Source organism: Balearica regulorum, chromosome 5 (genome assembly GCF_011004875.1).
Source record: "Balearica regulorum gibbericeps isolate bBalReg1 chromosome 5, bBalReg1.pri, whole genome shotgun sequence".
Classification (NCBI taxonomy): domain Eukaryota; kingdom Metazoa; phylum Chordata; class Aves; order Gruiformes; family Gruidae; genus Balearica; species Balearica regulorum.
Window position 1 is genome coordinate 25,300,467 of NC_046188.1, and position 17,788 is coordinate 25,318,254.

At 47.8% G+C, this 17,788-nt stretch overlaps 1 protein-coding gene across 1 annotated transcript; it reads right to left on the bottom strand.

The window, feature by feature from the left end:
* Positions 1-1,699: 1,699 nt before the first annotated feature.
* VASH1 (vasohibin 1) lies at positions 1,700-17,317 on the bottom strand. Its single transcript, XM_075753821.1, has 7 exons — positions 16,828-17,317; positions 11,633-11,721; positions 10,500-10,556; positions 9,364-9,438; positions 7,937-8,318; positions 7,429-7,541; positions 1,700-6,836 (listed from the first exon to the last, which is right to left on the bottom strand). The coding sequence occupies exons 1-7, from the start codon at positions 17,086-17,088 to the stop codon at positions 6,764-6,766; spliced, it is 1,050 nt and encodes a 349-aa protein (XP_075609936.1). The 5' UTR covers positions 17,089-17,317; the 3' UTR covers positions 1,700-6,763.
* Between the last annotated feature and the right edge of the window lie 471 nt (positions 17,318-17,788).

Here is a 17,788-nt window from a genome sequence, read left to right on the forward strand (position 1 = left end):
AGCAGTCTTAAGTTTATTTGGTTACTGGCCACTTTCAGGAGCTGCTCCTGAACTGGGAGTAGATGAATGCAGTAGTTATTCTATAGCTATTCCTTTCCTCCCTTTCTCCCCCAGAGTGAGGTTGGAGATAGGATGGCAGTCAAATAAAAATACAAGCCCGGAAAGCCAACTCAGCCGAGTTAACTGAAGTCTGTAACGGCCTGCTATCCACAGCATGTCCTATACCTTTGCCTTCCATAATCCTGCAGTGAATCCAGCATGAATGGTGCTCTTAAGGCTCAGTCTCACTGTCATGAATAGATTTCTATATGCTTTTAGGTACACAAGAGCCCCAAGTGTTGCAGTCTTGGGCTTCTCAGTATAGTAGCTGACTGGGGTTTTTTTTTCTTAATTTTTTTTTAATTACTGCTTCGCCGAGTTGTGTATCATTTCCACAACAAAGGTTTTTCACTAAGGTCCAAGTAGCTTAATCTCTAACTGACTTAAAAATCTAGAACTGTAGGAACTGTCAGTAGCAGGGAGGAAAGCCTGATCTAGGAGGGAGCAGAAAGTCTTATTTTTAATCTCAGCTGCGGCCAAGTCACTGTTTTGCCTTTCTCACTCCATTGTCTAGCAATCACCCTGACCTATACATCTACAGGGGGTTTAGGAGTTACCCAATTTTTAGCGAAGTCTGTGAGACATGGGGCGGAGGGCTTGTATTTTCAAGCAAGCACCTGAAGCAGAGGTTTATAGAAGTCACAGCATTTTAGTCTTTTTTTAAACTACTATTATTAATCTTCAAGCATTTAATAGGGGAGCAAGAAGCCTTTGACTGCTGCTGAAGTCTGTTGTAAACTTCTGAGCTTGAGCACAGGCCATGCAGGCTTATGAAGTGGCTACTTCCTTGTGTGTCTTCATACCATCTGCTAGGTGCTGTGCAGTTCCTTCCCCTCAGGGCAAAAGGTGTTCATACAGTTAACTTAGCTAGGAGGGACTATTGCATGTGCCATTCTCTTTGGAGTAACAGGCTAGTGGATGTTTATTCCTTTCTTCTACACACTGTAGGCTTGCCTATATCCTGGCCCTGGTCCCAGCTATTACTCATTTCCCTAGAGAGAAGGGGTATGTTATGCCTGAAAGATGATAGCCTGAATAAAGCTGGATCCCCCTTGCTGGGGAAATGCACTGAATCTTGTAGCTGACTGTCCTTTATTAACCCAGCATTTGTCTTGAGAAGTCTCGGTGAGGTCATTAGTCTGGAAGGCCACTGAACTACAGACCTTAAGCAGAATTGCTTTCCAGGCCAGGAAAGGAGACTGGATCATGTATTTAAGAGTAGAGCAGTGCAAGCAGAGGCTTGTGTTAACCCTTACAGTATTGTTTCAAGACTGACATTTCTGTTGCTGCATCCACTGACTTTTTTTTTTTTCATCCCGCATGACTGATGGCAGTTCAAGAGGAAAAGATGAGTTTTAACCTTTGCTACACAGCCACATACATACTTCTTATTCTCTGGCAGCTGCTTCTGTGTGTACAGACATACTTGCCTGTTCAGATGATTGAAGGAGAATGAGGGTTCTTCCATGTCCATAATGTTGCAAGCACAGGGCATCTATACACAATCTGTCTGATACCATCACTCAAGGTTGTGCCTTTGACTTCTCAGCTGACTGACAACAGGAAAGTTTAAATTGGAAAGAAAGACAGTACAGACATCTTGTTTTCTCTGCACAAGCTGAGAGCAGTACAGAGGGAATTTTATTGTCTAAGTGTCAAAGGAAGCAGGAAGAAGTATCAACATGAGGGCTATGGGAAGTGCAGTAAGAACTAAATCTAAATACAAGTTCTGTGTTGGCTACATAAAAACACAGAACCACACTGATTAATTACAAAAAGACACACATGATATTTTCTTAAAGAAAGAAACCTTCAATTTCTTAGCTCTGAGCTGTACCAGTGATAAGGATGTAAATGGTTTTGGAGCACCCTATCAGTGCTAGAGTAGAATACTGATGTGCATGGAAGGGGACCACTCTGGTCCCACTAGCACCATCTCAACCCTGACCTGGAGGGAAACTGTGCTCTGCAGAGATTACAGGGGATTCAGTAGCTTTCTGGGCCTAAATTTAGTTGCTCTTCAGCAGACAGGGCCAGGGCACCAATGAAGGAGAGTGGCTGTGATACAAGTAAACACCTGCTCAGAAAACAGACAAAAATATTAAAATTCCCTAAGGAGTTCAGCTTGGCTGTAGAGGGACCATCTCCACCTTGCTCTGGCAGAGCAAACACCAAGCCAGAATAGCACTTGCTTTTTAAGGTTAAGTTATAAATCCATAACACAGGTCTTAATGTTGACAGGACAACAGTGCAAGACCACTGGAATAAGGGATGTTATTTCAGCCAGACTGGCACAGAATACGCATGGGACATAGGGCACTTCCTGCTTATATCTAGTGCCTGATAATCAGGACTACTTGAAATACTTCACTTAGAAGGAGCAAGTGGCTAAAGCAGCCACCTGAAGTGATGAGCCAGAGCCACTGGAGCAAGGTCAAGCCTATCTAATCCAGACTCTTACCCTTTGGCAACAGGAGCATTCTTCTGTTCATTATGGTTTCTTAAACTCCACAATTTTAAGGACAATCATGTTTCAGTTTATACACCACCACATGTGAGCCTACCTTAAGGGGCAGGTGCCTCATTAAGGCTTTCACCTGAAATAGTTAAAAAAAACCTTCTTCATGTTAAGTAGATCTGATAACACCAATACAGCTGCTGCAGGAACAGAAACTATGTTTGAACCACAGTTCTGGAATCGTTTATTCTGGTAGATCCAAGCATACTATGTACTGACCCATACAGTGGCACACAGGTAAAAGAGTCAACTGAAAAAAAGCACTCCACTCCCAGCTAAAACACTTGCTAACACACCTTAAGTTCCTAAAGACTCATTTAGCTTATCATATCAGAGTTAAAAAAGGCCAGTGTGTCACAGGCTGATGGACACCCAACCCCGCTCTTCAGTGTATTAAGTTCATATCAGAGTGACACTGTAGCAGAAAGTTTTGCTCACTAATCCATTCATCCATTAAAAAAATTGCAGTTGGCCAGGTATCGAGGGACTTGTCTACATAAAAGTATAAAGAACTCTTATTTCAAGGTTTGCATTACATTTAAAATAGTTTTGCTATTAGTAGGTCAGCATTTGTTCAAGTCTTTCAAAGCTCACCTAGACTTCACATACAACATAGGCAGTATCTGTCCATTCCTAGAGTATGGACGCAGTTCCTTCCACAGAGCTCAGAAGGATTTGTTCTGCAGAACAGACATCAGATGAGACCTACCGAACAGTGACATTTACACACCAGAGCTACATGAGCAATCATATTAATATTTAACATTAAATAATTAATAGGACTACTCAAGATCTATCTTTTTTTGTTCTGTGGGCACTAAGGAGTATGAGTTACGGTCTAGTTCCATATTTTCATTCCTTCTCTGTAGCTCCAAAGACTGCAGATGTAAAAAAGACTCATCTCCAGCCTATTTTTCCTTATGGTTAAAGGCAGACAGACCAGAAGCCAGAGCAGGTAGATGAGGGAGGAAAGAAGTAGAAGTGCAAAAGTTTGTCTTTCATTGTACCCTTAGCTTTCTCACGGCACAAAACTGGATTGCCCTAATCCTCTCTGTCACAGGGGGATGCTGTCTTGTTTGTTAGCAAGGAAGCTAAGCATTGTATTGAAGTGATTCATCTTTTTACAAAGATGGGGGGAGCAAGAACAAGAGGAGGAGAATTGCTTGGTCATGTTCCAGTTTCTTGCACCATCTGCTAAACTGGAGATACAGGAACAGTAAGGGGCAGGAATTCTGCCACACAGAGCAACATTGTAGAAGGCTTGAAATAGTGACCCTAGTAGAAGGCTCACGTCTGCTCCTGTGTCCGTCTTGAGACATCATCAACATTAGATACATAAGAATTGAATGCCTCCTAACGTACATAATTGTGCAACTAAATCTTGAAAGAGGCTATTCTTATCTGGCTACAGCTGAGGATTAAAAGACCTTGAACTCTACCTGTCATTCATTACTTAAACATCCACTTCCTTTGGTTTTCTAAGCTATTGGCCTCAGTTACATCCTGCAGGAAAGCACTTAATTACCAGGTCAAACAAAGCATTTTGTTTTAAGCCATTCTGCCCTGGTTATCTAACACTGCTGAGCATCCCTTTTGCCCTGCTCTCAAGAAAGCATGATTAGCTTGCAGCTGACCCCTCACTTGCCCCATCTGTTTTGAAGTCTTCCTCCCTCCAACACCCCTCCCCTCCTTTCCATCTAAAAAGGCTCAAGTCTGTTCAGCTATTGAATTTGCTCTGTATGAAGCTCCTAATTATTCTTAAGAGCTTTCCAGTTACTCTGAATTAACTAACCAACCAACCAAAGTCATGGTGAGGATACATCCTAGCTTTATCCAAGTGGCTTTTATAAATTTTTTTCTGGATTTCATCCACTTTAATAAAACCTGACATTCAGTCTCCCTTGCTGACTGCTGCTTGTATTTATCACATGATTCACAGTGGCACTTGAACTTTCAGTCCACTGCATAGTAAACATTATGCAAAGGCAGTTCGTGGCTTCCAAGCGACCCATATTATTTACAGGTAACTGTGGTACCTTTACAGCTAACATCACCGTTAGCATCCAGACACTAAATATGTTAATTTACAGCCACACAAAATTGACCAGAGGACACATTCAAATGGGTGCTTGGCTTGCTACTGCTGTCTAGTTTCAAATTGTTGCATGTAGCTGGAGAGCAAGCGAGGGGACAGGTGTTGCACTGCAGTGTAGAAACTGGCATCCTCTTCTAAATTAGCCTTGTCTTAGATCAGCAGCAAGTTCTGCCATCTCCCTATGGATTGTCCTCCTGGTCGTACTGCATAACTACAAAGAGAACTCAGAAGGACAGGGTGCAGTGGTATGGATATAGCGCCTTGCAAGTTACATCACAGTTAAGGATGTACAATTAGGAACCTGTAAGGCCTGAGTTAAATCGCTTGTGGGTGGCGCTTCAAGGATTAATGCTGCTTTAACTAGACAGAAGAGCTGATTTGTTTGGGGATAAGGACTCATTCTCTGCCACCAAAATAGCACTGCTTGTATCACGGTGTGGCACAGCAATACTGCAACAAAAAACCTGGTAGAGCTAAGCTCCATCGCGCTTCTAACAAGTTGACAGGAAAGAATAAGCCCAGTTCTAACAAAATTTAAAACATATATTTCAGAAAGTTTTAACTCCTTGCCAATGCTATGATAAAAGAAGATAGTTTCTCTTAAGGATACTCCCACTCCCAAGCTCAGTTTTTGCATCCCCTAGATCCACACATCCAGATCTTTTCAAGGCCATGCTGTTCTGACTTCTGGCAACTCTGTTGATTCCAGGCCCTAGGCCTCAAAGAGGGGTCTGACAACACTCCAGATTTCTGACAAGCATTACACTGCTTAATCAGTAGTACAACACTCCCCTGAAAAGAAGTGTAGGAAGAGTCAAGGCTGTAAGCAGGCAGATTGGCCCAGCCTAGCCTTCTGGGGAAGGCTCGCATAAGTGGTGCTGTTAAATACTGCAGCTATCCAAAGAGCCAGAACACAAGCACAGCTCTGGGACTGAGGGAGAGGAACTACTTTCAGGAGGCTCCAGGCTGAGCTGTCAGGAAAGCATCTGCAATCTCCTCAAGCAGGGCTTCCCACCAACAGGTGTCTGTAACTCTAGCACTAACACTACAGTGAGGAATGAACAAGAACTTTGTGGAAAGGAAAAATGTTTGTAAAACCTGTTCACATCATTAAATCCTTCTTTAACTATTTATTCTTAAAACTCATACCTCAGTGACTGAAGTGCCTTCCGCAAGCTTTCACAGTAGCAGTCACTGGAAGTTAATAGAGAGAAGGCTGATGAAGAGATGACAAAGTTCAGGCTTCCCACCAGCCCCTGCCTCCACTGCTGGGACAATTGAGGTCTCTGTGCCTGTTTTCATATAGCAATGGCATAGGCATATCCTGACCCACTCAGCACAAAAGGACTTAGAGCAACAGCTCACCACTATCACAGTGGGTAAAGAGGATCATCATCCCACTGTCTACCCCCCTCCCAGAGACAATGAAATGCTTTGAAATAGGCAGGACTAAACACACAAAATGTGGTTTCTCTGGATGAGAGGCCCTTGTATGATCAATAACTCAAGCTGAGCAAATTCAGCCCTGTCTTTCACAAGAGCAATGCTAAACAAAGTGTTCATAATTACAAAACCAGGAGTTTTTGCACAAGATGCAGGGGCCATCCCATTCCAGCATCACTTCTCCCTCAGCCCTGCAGGCCTTGCATGGGTTGAAGACTTCTGTGCAGACAGGGAAGAAGTACTGTCGACAAGATGCTTCGTCTACTTGCTGTCAACACAAAAATATTGATGGCAAGGCTGCTGACCCCACTCACTTCATATTCTTCCTGCAGCAAACTCCCATCAATGTACAGATTATTATTTTTTTTTTTAAAAAAAACTTGTTTCAGTGAATTAAGATGGACACCTCTCCCAGAAACAGGCAGGTGAATCCTCTGGGACCCATGGGATCCAGCTCTGGGACTGGCCCTCTAGGAAGTACCTGGGAAGATCAGCGCTCTGTTCCACTCCCGCTCCCCTGTCCCCTTTGTCAGAATCACTGCAGGTGGATCCAGGTCCCAGTTGTGACCAGCAGTCTGTGGAGCCAGGCACACAAGGCACAGCTCTCTTCACACCCGGATCTGGTACCCATTGAGGTCTGGCATGGCTTTGGAATCGGCGGGCTTCTTCTCACCAGATGGCCTGTGAGCGAATTGGGTAAGAACTATTCAGAAACTCTTTTCTCAGTCAGGAGGTGCTGCACATAGAGATGGCAGCACAGGAAAAGGTATAGGAAAGCTTCAGACTTATCCTACACTATTGAGGGCAGGATTTTTATGCAACTTCCAGTAACTCTCCCAACAATCTCCACAGAAGAGAATGCAGATTAGGAAGAGTAAGAAGGCCACTCTGGTGCCAGATTGGTTTCAGGAAAACAATCTCACCTGCAGCAGTGTAATTTTTGGAATCTCTTTGGGGCACAGGTCTGTGAGACACCAGAGCTCAGACCCCTGTGTAAGGTTAAGTTCAGCTACCAAGATCACTGTCTATTTGAGCTGCCTTCCTCCTCCCTGCCAAAACAAGAAACCCCTCAGCTGCCCCCCCCACTCCCCAAGCAATGATAAACTCAAAAAGATACACACTAGGGAAGAATGCTACTGCAGGTCAGAGAAGTATCCCCTGTTACAAAGAACCCCAATAAGACATCAGAAGGATCCAAAACCAGACAGCAAGGTAGAGTCTGAGTAAAACAGAGATGCTTTAGATAGGTCTCTTGCTCAGCAGCCCCACTCACCGTCGGTCCCCACGGCTGTTGCGACGATGGGGACTGGCCTGACCTCTTTGTGGGGAGGAAACATCTTTCTTTCTGTCCTTGGTGGGAGATGGTGGCCCAGTTCCTTTGCCAATCTGCGAGAAAAAATAAAGTAAGAGCAACATGAGCAGAAAACCAATATGAATAGTAACCACAAAACACAAAGCCTAACAATGATAAATTATATGGGAATAAAAGACAAAAAGGCAAGACAAGTGCATCAAAAAATGCAAAAGCCAGAAAAAACAAGCTACAGTGACAGCTATGTCTCCAAGGACTGTATACAGTCCAAGATAATCACAACTGCAGTACTGCACAAGTGTCCATTAGGGGACCAACCTGTATACCAAGGAAAAGAGCCCCCCAGCCTCCAATTCACCCTCTACTCCACTGCCATCTAGGAGAGCCTCCTGCCACTTCATTCCGCCAGCATGCTGTCAGCAAGACAGCGGATGCAGCAGCAAACTACTTCTCCATCCTCGCTGCCTACCTTCAGCCTCATATCACGGGCGTGTCTCTCAAGCTCTTTGCGGAAGTCTTCCCGAGTTAGCTTGTCTAGATCCAGGATGGAGTGCTTCCACTCAATCTGCTCCACACTGTGTGGGTCATGGGACACACAGTGGCCCAGCTTCACCTTTTTTAGAGTGTGCCAGCAGCGGCGATAAGCCTCCTCAAAGTCAAAGATGAGTTCGCTCAGTGTGCGGAAGACGGGTGCTTTGTACATGAGCTCCTCACGTCGGCTGATGCCAAGTGCCCCATAGCGACCTCCAAAGTTCACCCCCAGCACAATGTGTCGGAAGTAGTTCCCTGAGAAGTGGGTTTTGAAGCTGATGGGGAAACGGTCCAGCGTGGTCATGTTGTTGGTGAGGTAACTGACAGCAGTCACTATTCAGGAAACAACCAAGTGATAGATTTTCTTGACAAGATACTCTTTCCTGCTCCAAAACTTCCCATCCTGCTCAGCAGGCTCACCACTGATTCAGGGATCACATAGGCAGGATTTTTTTCTCCTCATCAAGAGTCCAGCTCATTGCAAGTTGCCCTACTTTCATCTGGGTCATGGGGAAACCAGACTTGGCCTCTTCAACAAGTCAGCAAAGGGAAGTTAATTTCGAGGCAGTTTTGTGACACAGAAGTTGCAATGCTAACACCTCAAGTGTACCATATTCCATAGCTGCCAAACTGTTAATGCTGTAGCATTATTCCTCAGTTTGTTTTAATCCGGTTTACTAGCTGCTATTTCACACACAAACCGAGGAACCTTCAGGACAAAATACTCATCAGACTACCCTTCTGAACCATTCACTTGCCACCTCTGCCCCTCCAGGTGGCTTTGCCAATATGCATCAAGAACTTATAGCCCGATTGGCATAGACTAAACCTGGAAGATAGCTGGGAAAGATGTGTACTTAAAGATGACACATGTCTAGAATTAATAAAGGTATTGCCTAAGCTGGCAGGCAGTGTTAGACATAATAATAATGTGACATACACCATAATTAGAAATTGGGGAGGATGCCTAACTTATTTTAATGTAAAACACATGCAGGCAACATTGCAGTAAGGGAACAGTGTTATCCACAAAGGACTTCCTGACCTAACTCTAGCTAGTATTTTTGCACTTCTTTCGATGTTCATTAGATCCTTCCTGTATCTTTTACTCACTTGTAGAGTTGTCCAGAGTAGCACCACCCTTCTTGGGGAAGGAGGAGCAACTCCTAAGAGCTAATTCTGATATTTCAGCGAATGCTTGGATTTGGATTTTATATGTGGGGCTTTTTGGGAGAAGTGGGGAGGGAAAACAGAGGGATGTGGGGCTTGGTGACAATATTTCCAGCAGCCTCAAAGCATCATAAGAGAGCAGAGGAGAAAACAGAAGGATAGGCAGACATGCACAAGTCTAAGAGGAAAGGATACATTCCCAGGATCACAGCTTCCAGGCATTTTATTGGCAGGGCCTCTTTGGTCATTTCTTTGGCCAGATCCATCAGCCTGCAGAGTGGGACAAGGGAAAGATGAGGACAGTTAGAGGGCTTGTGCTATGTAAGTACGGCCAGTTCAGCCCTTCTGCACTATATATGTAAGGTAGGTTTCCAGGAGAGAAGGCTGCCCACTGAGGACAGGGAACAGAAGACAAGGAAGGTACTAAATCCAAATCTACCACATGCTGTCACTACTTACAAGGAGCTCCCTTCAGTGAGTTACAGCAAAGCTGCCTACTAGGCCAACCTCTGTTCTCAGGGAGACCACAGCACTTGGCTCAGTGAGTTCTGGATGGACACCACAAGCAGAAGCCTCAAAGGGCCAAAAGCCAGAAACGTTTGCCTCACAAGGTCCAAGGACAGTGAAGCCGTCTACTCGGGCATCAACCCTACTCTCTGGTCAACAAATACTGTGGAGGAGACATTGCACTGATTACAGCACAAGATACTTGGGGTCACATAAGTCTATGGACTAGACCAATAGTAAGAAGCCAGTCTCAGGAGACTCTCAATATGTTGGCCAAGAGAGTCAATACACATCAAGTGCTTATCTCCAGGAACTTATGGGGCACAGCACTTCCCAAAATCTGCAGTCAGGAGAATTTCCCTTTTCCTTTAAACTGTGAGACACCAGAAGCTTAGTGAGCCTAGATTCTGCAAAGGCACTCACAGGAGCTAGGGAGTTAGGCCTGTAAGGATACTTGGCTTTTACGAAGCTTGTTTAGGGCAGGGCTAATTTCAGAATCAATCAGAAGTTCATATAGTTATATTCCAAATTAGAAGCAGGCAGAATCTGCCCATCTTTGAAGTACATTTACGTTATTTTATTTGATGTACTGATTCACGACAACAAAACCTACTCTTGTCCATGACAAAGGCCAGACGCAGTTCTACTCAGCCATGCCCCAGGCAACAGACAATAGTCACCTAAAGTAGCATGGAGCTGCAGTACTGAAAGCCCTGAGTGCCACCTAGAATTTGGCCAGGGGATAGAAGAAAAAGCAGTGGGTATAACAAGGCCCCAACAACTTAAAGCAAGGATTAAATGCTGTAGGGGCTGCCAGGACTTACCCAGTTAGAGGTCTGCTCTTCTTAATCTCAAAGAATTGTGTCCCAGTGTGATTGTACCTGGAGGCAAGAAGTTAAGGGCTTGGCAGCTTGGAAAGTAGAGTTTGAAGAAAACCTGTCTGAAGAACTTTCGTGTTACTATTCTCACAGCAAAGTCATGATCCCACAAATATAACAACACAAGAAAGTTCCCACCTCCCTCTCCTGCACTTCTGCCATTTATAGTCCCTCCTTACTTCCACTGTAGTTCCTTCTTATCAATTCTTCTTTCTCCTCCCCACACACAGTTTTCCAAAGGCCCATGCTGACAGCACACGCTCTGCTCAGCTTTCCAGTTACCTGGGCAGAACAAAGTTCAATAGATCTTGACCTGCTCCAGTATGCACAAAGCACACAGAGCATTGAAACATTCACGGTACCTTCTTCTAAGACTGACTGGGATCCAATCCATTGCACAACCACCTTAGATGGGTGAGAGGTGCCAAAAGATCTGCTGCCTTACCTTGTTTTCGGCTGAAGTCAGAGCTAGCTTTGTATCTCATCAGTGAGATCAGACTGTGCTTGCGTGGCACATACCTGCTGTCCCACACAACAGGGATGGAGAAATCTCATTCCCAGGACACAGTCACACAGGCAGCTCTGCATATAAAGGGGCAGGATACCACAGATGCACAAAAGCAGAGTGGCTGATGGTCCTTTAGACAGCTACAGAGTGTTCGAGTAGCATGACCTGAGAGGCAGTTTTCTCACCTCCACAGCTCACCCATGCCTGAACAGTGAGGTGACACAGTTTGTAGTCCACTTGAGACACAGTTGTCAGGGTCTCAGATACGCAAGTTTTTAACAAAATGGCACTGTAAAGCCACTGACCTAGAGGGGTGCGTAGCGGGGAAAGGCCCTTGACAACATGCCTGGTTGTTACATGGAGCGAACAGGATCAGAAGATAACTTGGGCAGAAAAGAAACAGCAGCAAAACCATCATCCCAAATCCAGCCTCCTGTTTTCAGGGAGCAAGTTTCAGTTGCTCTCCAGCTACAACAGAAGGAGCTTTTCTGTTCTTCACAGGGAAAGAAATTCCCCTTGCTCCCTCTTCCTGGGTTATCACACCAGTGACGAAGGTAACATTAAAGGATACTGAAGCTCCCTGATGTAGCGCTGTACAGCTTCCAGGCGCTCAGGGATAGGGGTGGACGGCTGGAACGCAGGCACACTTGGTATGGGAATCTGAAATGGGGAGCAGAACGTAAATCACTGCTTCCAAACCTCTCCAGCTTCTTGCTGAACTCAGTGGCACATAGCTACAGGGAGTGTGTTCCTCTGAAACCAGCCCTGTTTTGCTGCCCGAAGTGACCACATCAGGAACATTCCTCTGTTCCCACACTGGTAACTGGGAAGAGATTCAGAATGAAGCACCACCACAGAGCTGCAAGAGAAACTGCGTGAAAGGGTCCTGCATTTAGGCAATGTTACATTGGAAAAATTAGATAAAATTTTACATAAAATGACAAGGGAAGACATGAGACAGGAAAGCTATCACCCAATGGAGCTTGGCCTCATTTGAGTATGCAAACTGGAAGGCACAAAACAAAAATAAGAGAAGGAGAGAGGCAAAAACAGAGTGTGAGTTTCCCCAAAGCCACTGGAGCATAGAGCAGTCCTGCAGGCAAGGGTATAAAGGTCTCTCACTGCCTCCTGGCATCTCAGGTGAGTTGGCACTGACTAGGACACAGGCTTGACAGCATCATGACTGCCCCCCACTGCAGTGTCTGTTGTTTTGAATTACATGGCCAGAGAATGACTTCTGAAAGTTCACCATTCAGACTGCTGTCCCATTCTGAGGCCTTGGCCTTATTGGTCCAGTCAGATTTTCCTCACAGTTTGCTCCACAGGAGGTAACTGCAGCCTTGTCAGCAGCTCAGAAAATATGTCTAAGGAAAGAGAAGGCTCCTGTCCACAGGACAAATTTAAAGATGACACAAATTTGGTGTGACTGACAGGCTTGGAGAAACAGCCCAGCATTTTCCCTCTGAAGGATAGCTCATGCCTTGCACACAGTCCTCTGATGCCAGACTGCAGCTTTTCACAGCAGTTTTGTTTTTAGCATTTCAGTTCCTCCTCAGACTTCCCCCAGAGCTGGGCTATCCCCATCTAAGAAAGAGTGAGTCAGAACCAGATCTTCCCTTGGGCCTTCCACTCGCTGTGCACAACTGCCTCTGCTGGCCATGGTTTTGTAGCCAGCAGCGCTGCTTAGCCACTTATCACCCTCCACAGGTATTTCTGTGGCCACCATACCTCCTCCTTCTGCCCTGGGTTGGCACAAGTGACTGGTGAACCAGGTCAGGCACCTGAAGCAGCAGAAAGCTGAACCGCCAAGCATAGGCAGTTTTCAGTCAGATCAGTTCCCTGTCCTGGTTTGCCACATGGTCACACTCTGCATGTGCCCGCACAGCACAGGGGCCAGAGAGTGCTTAACCTTGAGAGATGGGCTGTCGCTGCCTCTGGAAACTGTAATCTGTAAGTGTTTTTCAGTCTAACTCCAAGCACCATCAGCAAGTAAACACTGAGCTAAACTCAGTCTCTACCCATTTTCTCTCCTGTGTTTTGATCTTCCTTTACTTTTTTTGGAAAACTAAGTAGCACCATTTGGCCGCTGGTACCCATTTTCCTAGCACCTCTTGGAGGTGCCAGTTGCCATCTCCAGTGCCTCATTTCTGTACCCTGCTTGGAGCAATCTGAGGCACCAGCTGGCTCACTTGCAGGAGGCAGCACAGGAACGGCAGGAGCAGATGTGAAACTGGGTTTGTTCAGCCACAGCCGGACCACAGAAGGCTCCAGAGAGCGGTGCAGGGATGGAGCCATCTCTGGAACCGCACAAGCTGAGTCAGTTTGGATGCTGTGAGCTGACACACTGAGTCATGGGAAATCGTTTCCAGGCAGAAACAATGAAAGAGGTGACAACCAGGACAGGCTATCTAACTTTGTTTCATTTCTTCAGCATGGAGACTTTAATGCTTTTTCAGGCAGACCGATGGATTAAGTGCATGTTGACAGCACAGGGTAATGATTCTGGGTAGTTATTCCTCCCTTTACTAGTACAGGCCCCCAGATCCCCTTTTCCTCAAAGGACTGTGCAAAACTGAGACAGCATAATGGCAACCAGTTCAGCAGGGGACTAGTTAATGCAGAAGAGCCTTCTGCACCTCAAGTAATTAAACTGATGAAAGTACAGCATGCTCTCTCTCTCAGATCTGGGCCTGCAGCCCAGACTGGGCTACAGTTCCCTTTGCATCAGGTCTATAGCATTTTAATGGGGCAATAGAAGCAGGAGGAGAGGAATAAGGTCTCCATCCCTCAATCCCACACTGACAGGATGGGAGACCCTAACACTTTGTTCTTACCTCATCCACTGCACATCTCAGAAGGGCTATAAATATTAGACAGTCTTCACAATCCTCCAGAAAGCAGAGAGGAATTTATTTGTAAGAGGAAAGAGAGAAAATCACATCTATTTTGCTTTCCCTTTAGTTATTCTGAAAGCTGGAGAGAGAGCTAGGAAGAAAGCCCAGATTTCCCAGAGCACATACCTCTGCCAGGCTTAGCAGAGTGAACATGTCCTTGGTCCCTCATCACTTGTGTGGAGGGGTTGCATCACCCCACTCCTAGATGCACGCAGTCCAGCAGGCTGGCGATATGCATGGGGTTGGGACTCTGCTTTTAGAAAGGGGATCCAGAGAACAACAGAGATTTTCACGTACTAAGTGGGCCATGGTGTACATGAGACAAGGCAGATGGGAATGAGGCACAGACAAAGCTCCACCCTTACCCATATCACAGAGGTGCTTTTTCGGCCAGCCTAGTTTAGCAACAGTTTCTTTTATGGTGCTTACGTAGATCCAAGCACCTCCCTAATCTTCCTTTTGCAAGCAACATGAGAGCAATACCAATGCCAGTTATTAGCCTGGCTAAAGAAACTATTTTTTCCCTCTGTCTATATATGAACCCATTAGATGCAACTGTTCCTGTCTTTGCCTTCATAACCACCTCATTTAAAATCCATCATTTCTTAATGAGGCAAGCACACATCACTTTGTATTTCCAGTGTGCATGCATTTGATGGTCCCAGCAGCTCCCAGCAGAGCAATACTCCACCTTGTTGCTAGAAAGGAAACAACCTACAGTAGGGTGCCACTCCCAAGCCTAGCACACATGGCCAACCAACTGTCCTGCCACCACAGCACAGCTCACTTGATGGACACTCCAAATGTACTGGAAGTAAATGGAGACCAATGGAGATCTCTGAGCTCTCACACCACAGTGAAAGACACAGCCTCTGCAGCTGATCTGTGAACATATTTATATTAGACTTTATGACAGCCTCCTGGAGGCATCATTTGACAGCATTAAGTTTAATTTATGGACGACTCTTTTGAGAGTTATTTCCCCCAACACCCTATACTGGCTATCGTGCAAGGCCAAATATTTGAGAGCAGACAAACCACTGTCCAATTTCCAGCACATGGAGAGTACCTGGCTTTTCAGAGGAGCTAGCCCTGCAGAGTACACTCACTAGCCTAATTCTCATGCGTTGCATCAGTCATTCAAAGAAACTTGATGGCATGGAGATGTGTGGTGATATATGCAGCCCTCAAAGATAAAAACCCATGTCTAGAGGGGAGAAGGAGGTAGGGAAACAGAGCCCATCCATCCTTGCTGCTTCCTGCATCCCAGCATCCTCTCAGCTGTCTGCCTGGTGAGCTTCGGCATGGGATCTTGGGTTGCAGAGCGCTGATTAGAGTTTATAGATCTGGTTCCCAGGGGTGCTAGCAAACGCCAAAAAAAATGCATAGCCCAATTTCACCTGCTATTGCAAGAGCTTATACCACTTGTGTCCCCTAACTGTAACCCTTTGGCATCAAGACTATAAATAGAGAACAGCAGAAGTACTTCACATTAAGACCAAAACCAGAGACTGAACACTGTTATTTCCCTCCCCTCATGCACTGGACTCTTGTTTGTGAGCTTCTTTCTTTTACTTCCCTCACCTCTCCTGGCCAAATCAGCCCTTTTGGTCAGGAAATTAAGTAGTGCATGTTTGATTGATCTCGAACGTGTTTTCAGCCTTCACTCAGGCTCAGGACAAAGTCAGAAGAGAGGAAGGAAATCTGAAAAGGAAGGAAAAGTCTATTGGAGTTAGAATAGGGACTGTAATCAGGATTCAAGATTTGTTCTGGTTGCTGCCACAGATTGCCTATAACTCTTCACTGCACAAAGGATGTTGCATCACACGCTGCTCCAGAGTTCCTCATGGAAAGCGGTACGGATTGCCTGTGAACTATATAATAACATGTTCTTGCATACTTCAAATTACCTTCCCAAGGAGGTAAGTTCTTGCTAAAAAAGCCTGAGCAGAACAAGCTTCATCTTTTTGTATTTGAATTTCCTCTGTTAGTGTGATGGGAATACTCTCATAACCCACCAATGGGGTGACACACCAAATGTTTGCAGTGTCTTTTGTTCACAGGGTGCCAATGAAAGGGGGAAATTTTTCTCTGGCTGAGGTGCAACACAGATAGTAACAATCACAAGAATTCACATGCAAATGTTTCAGTATGGGACAAGGGCACAAGGTTAAGTGAAATGATCACCAGTTCCTCTTTTCATAGAGTTCTCTGCAGCAAGGCCAGGAACGCGCTTGGAAATCACATCATCTGACCCTAGACCAGCAACAAGCTCTGCAAGCATTCACTAACTTCTCTTAAAACTCTTTGGCATCAAGAGTGCCTTTTCTGACAGACACCGTTCTGTGCAAGAATGCCTTTTGGCGTGGGAAACTGTACCCAAATCTGATTTCTACTGGTCCAAAGACTCACCTCTGCCTGTCTCACCCTCCCACCTCAAGTATTCAGACTCTTCTAAATCTAACTCTCCCCATCTTTTCAGCATTAATCCAGTCCTTCTCTTTAGGGCAATCCATCTCCCTCCCAGGGGGCTCGCACATTAGCCATCTGAAGTCTCTTTTCCAGCAAGGCCTCAGAAGAGGGTGCTGCTGGTGCGCTAGGGCAGGGCAGAGCCCCGCTGACACCTCCGAGGTAGAGCGTGGCTTTGCTTCCTGTAAGAGCACCCCCGGGGGGCCCTTTTCCCGAGGGATCACTCCCGAGCTGGGGAGCCCAGCCTCCAAGGGGGGCTGGCGAGCGACGCCTCCCCGCGGGATGCCACCGTTTCCCCTCTTCCCTTCGTGCGCCCCGCAGGGATCGGCCCGGCCCGCGCGCTCCCGGCGGGACCCCGCACCGCACCAGCCCCCTGTGTGTGTGTGTGGGGGGGTGGTCTCACCTTGGGCAGGTCGGCGGCGCCCCGGATCCTCTGCGCCACCCGCTCCCCCTCGGGGTGGATCCTGCCCACATGCCGCCACATCCGCTCCCAGGTGGGCTCGTTCACGGGCAGCCCGCCGCGGTTGACGAAGAAGGGGACGCCGCCGTCGCGGAGATCCTCCTCGCCCTCCTCCTCCTGCTGTTCCTCGTCCCGCGGCGCCGCCGCCGCCTCGCCGGACGGGGGGCGCCTGGCGGCAGCCGCGGCCCCGCCGCCCCCCGGCATCGCCGCCACCCGCGCTCAGCGCCCGCCGCCCGCCGCCGGGCCGCCGGGGGCCGCGCCCCGCATGGCCGGCGCACCGGGCACGGGGCGTCACTGCCCCCACCTCGTCCCCAGAGATATCAAGGCGGAGGGGTTTCGGGGAAAAGGGCAGAAAAAGCCAGGCGGGGCGGCGCCGGGTACCGCATCAGGCCGCCGCGGCGGGGGAGGCGCCGGCGGCCCAACCGCCCGCGGCAGTGACGGCGGGCACCGCGCGGGGCGGGCCTGCCGCCGGGGCGCCCCCGCCGCGCCGCCTCCCGAGCTCTCCGCGGGGCGGGGGGCCGGGCGGGGACAACCGCCTCCCCGGCGGATGCTGCATGCGGGGTAACAAAGCCCCCGCGCGGGGCGGTGCCGCGCTGGGCCGGGCCGGGCCGGGGCTGGGCTGGGCGCTGCTCCCCCCCCCCGCTCTGTTCCACCCGGGCCGGGCGGCGCGGCGGTCTCGCAGGACCCCGGGTGACGGCGGACGCCCACCGCCGTGCCCGGAGCCGGCCTACCGCTGGCGGGAGGCCGGTGCGAGTGAGGTTGCCGCTGCCCGCGGGTGATAAGGCCGGGAGGCGGCTGCGGCCGGGCGATAAGGGGGGCGGGGCGGGAGGGCGGGAGCGAGCCGCTGGGGTGAGGCTGCGGGCGGGGCCACGAGGGGCGGGGTCGGGCACGAAGCGACCGTTTA

Bases quoted from the DNA above. Each gene is read 5' to 3' on its own strand.
- VASH1 (XM_075753821.1), bottom strand. From the start codon at position 17,088: ATGCCGGGGGGCGGCGGGGCCGCGGCTGCCGCCAGGCGCCCCCCGTCC. The intron at 11,722-16,827 runs GTGAGACCACCC...TCCCCATTTCAG, and splicing joins GCGCCGCCGACCTGCCCAAG to ATTCCCATACCAAGTGTGCC. The intron at 9,439-10,499 runs GTAAGTCCTGGC...CCCACTCTGCAG, and splicing joins AAGAGCAGACCTCTAACTGG to GCTGATGGATCTGGCCAAAG.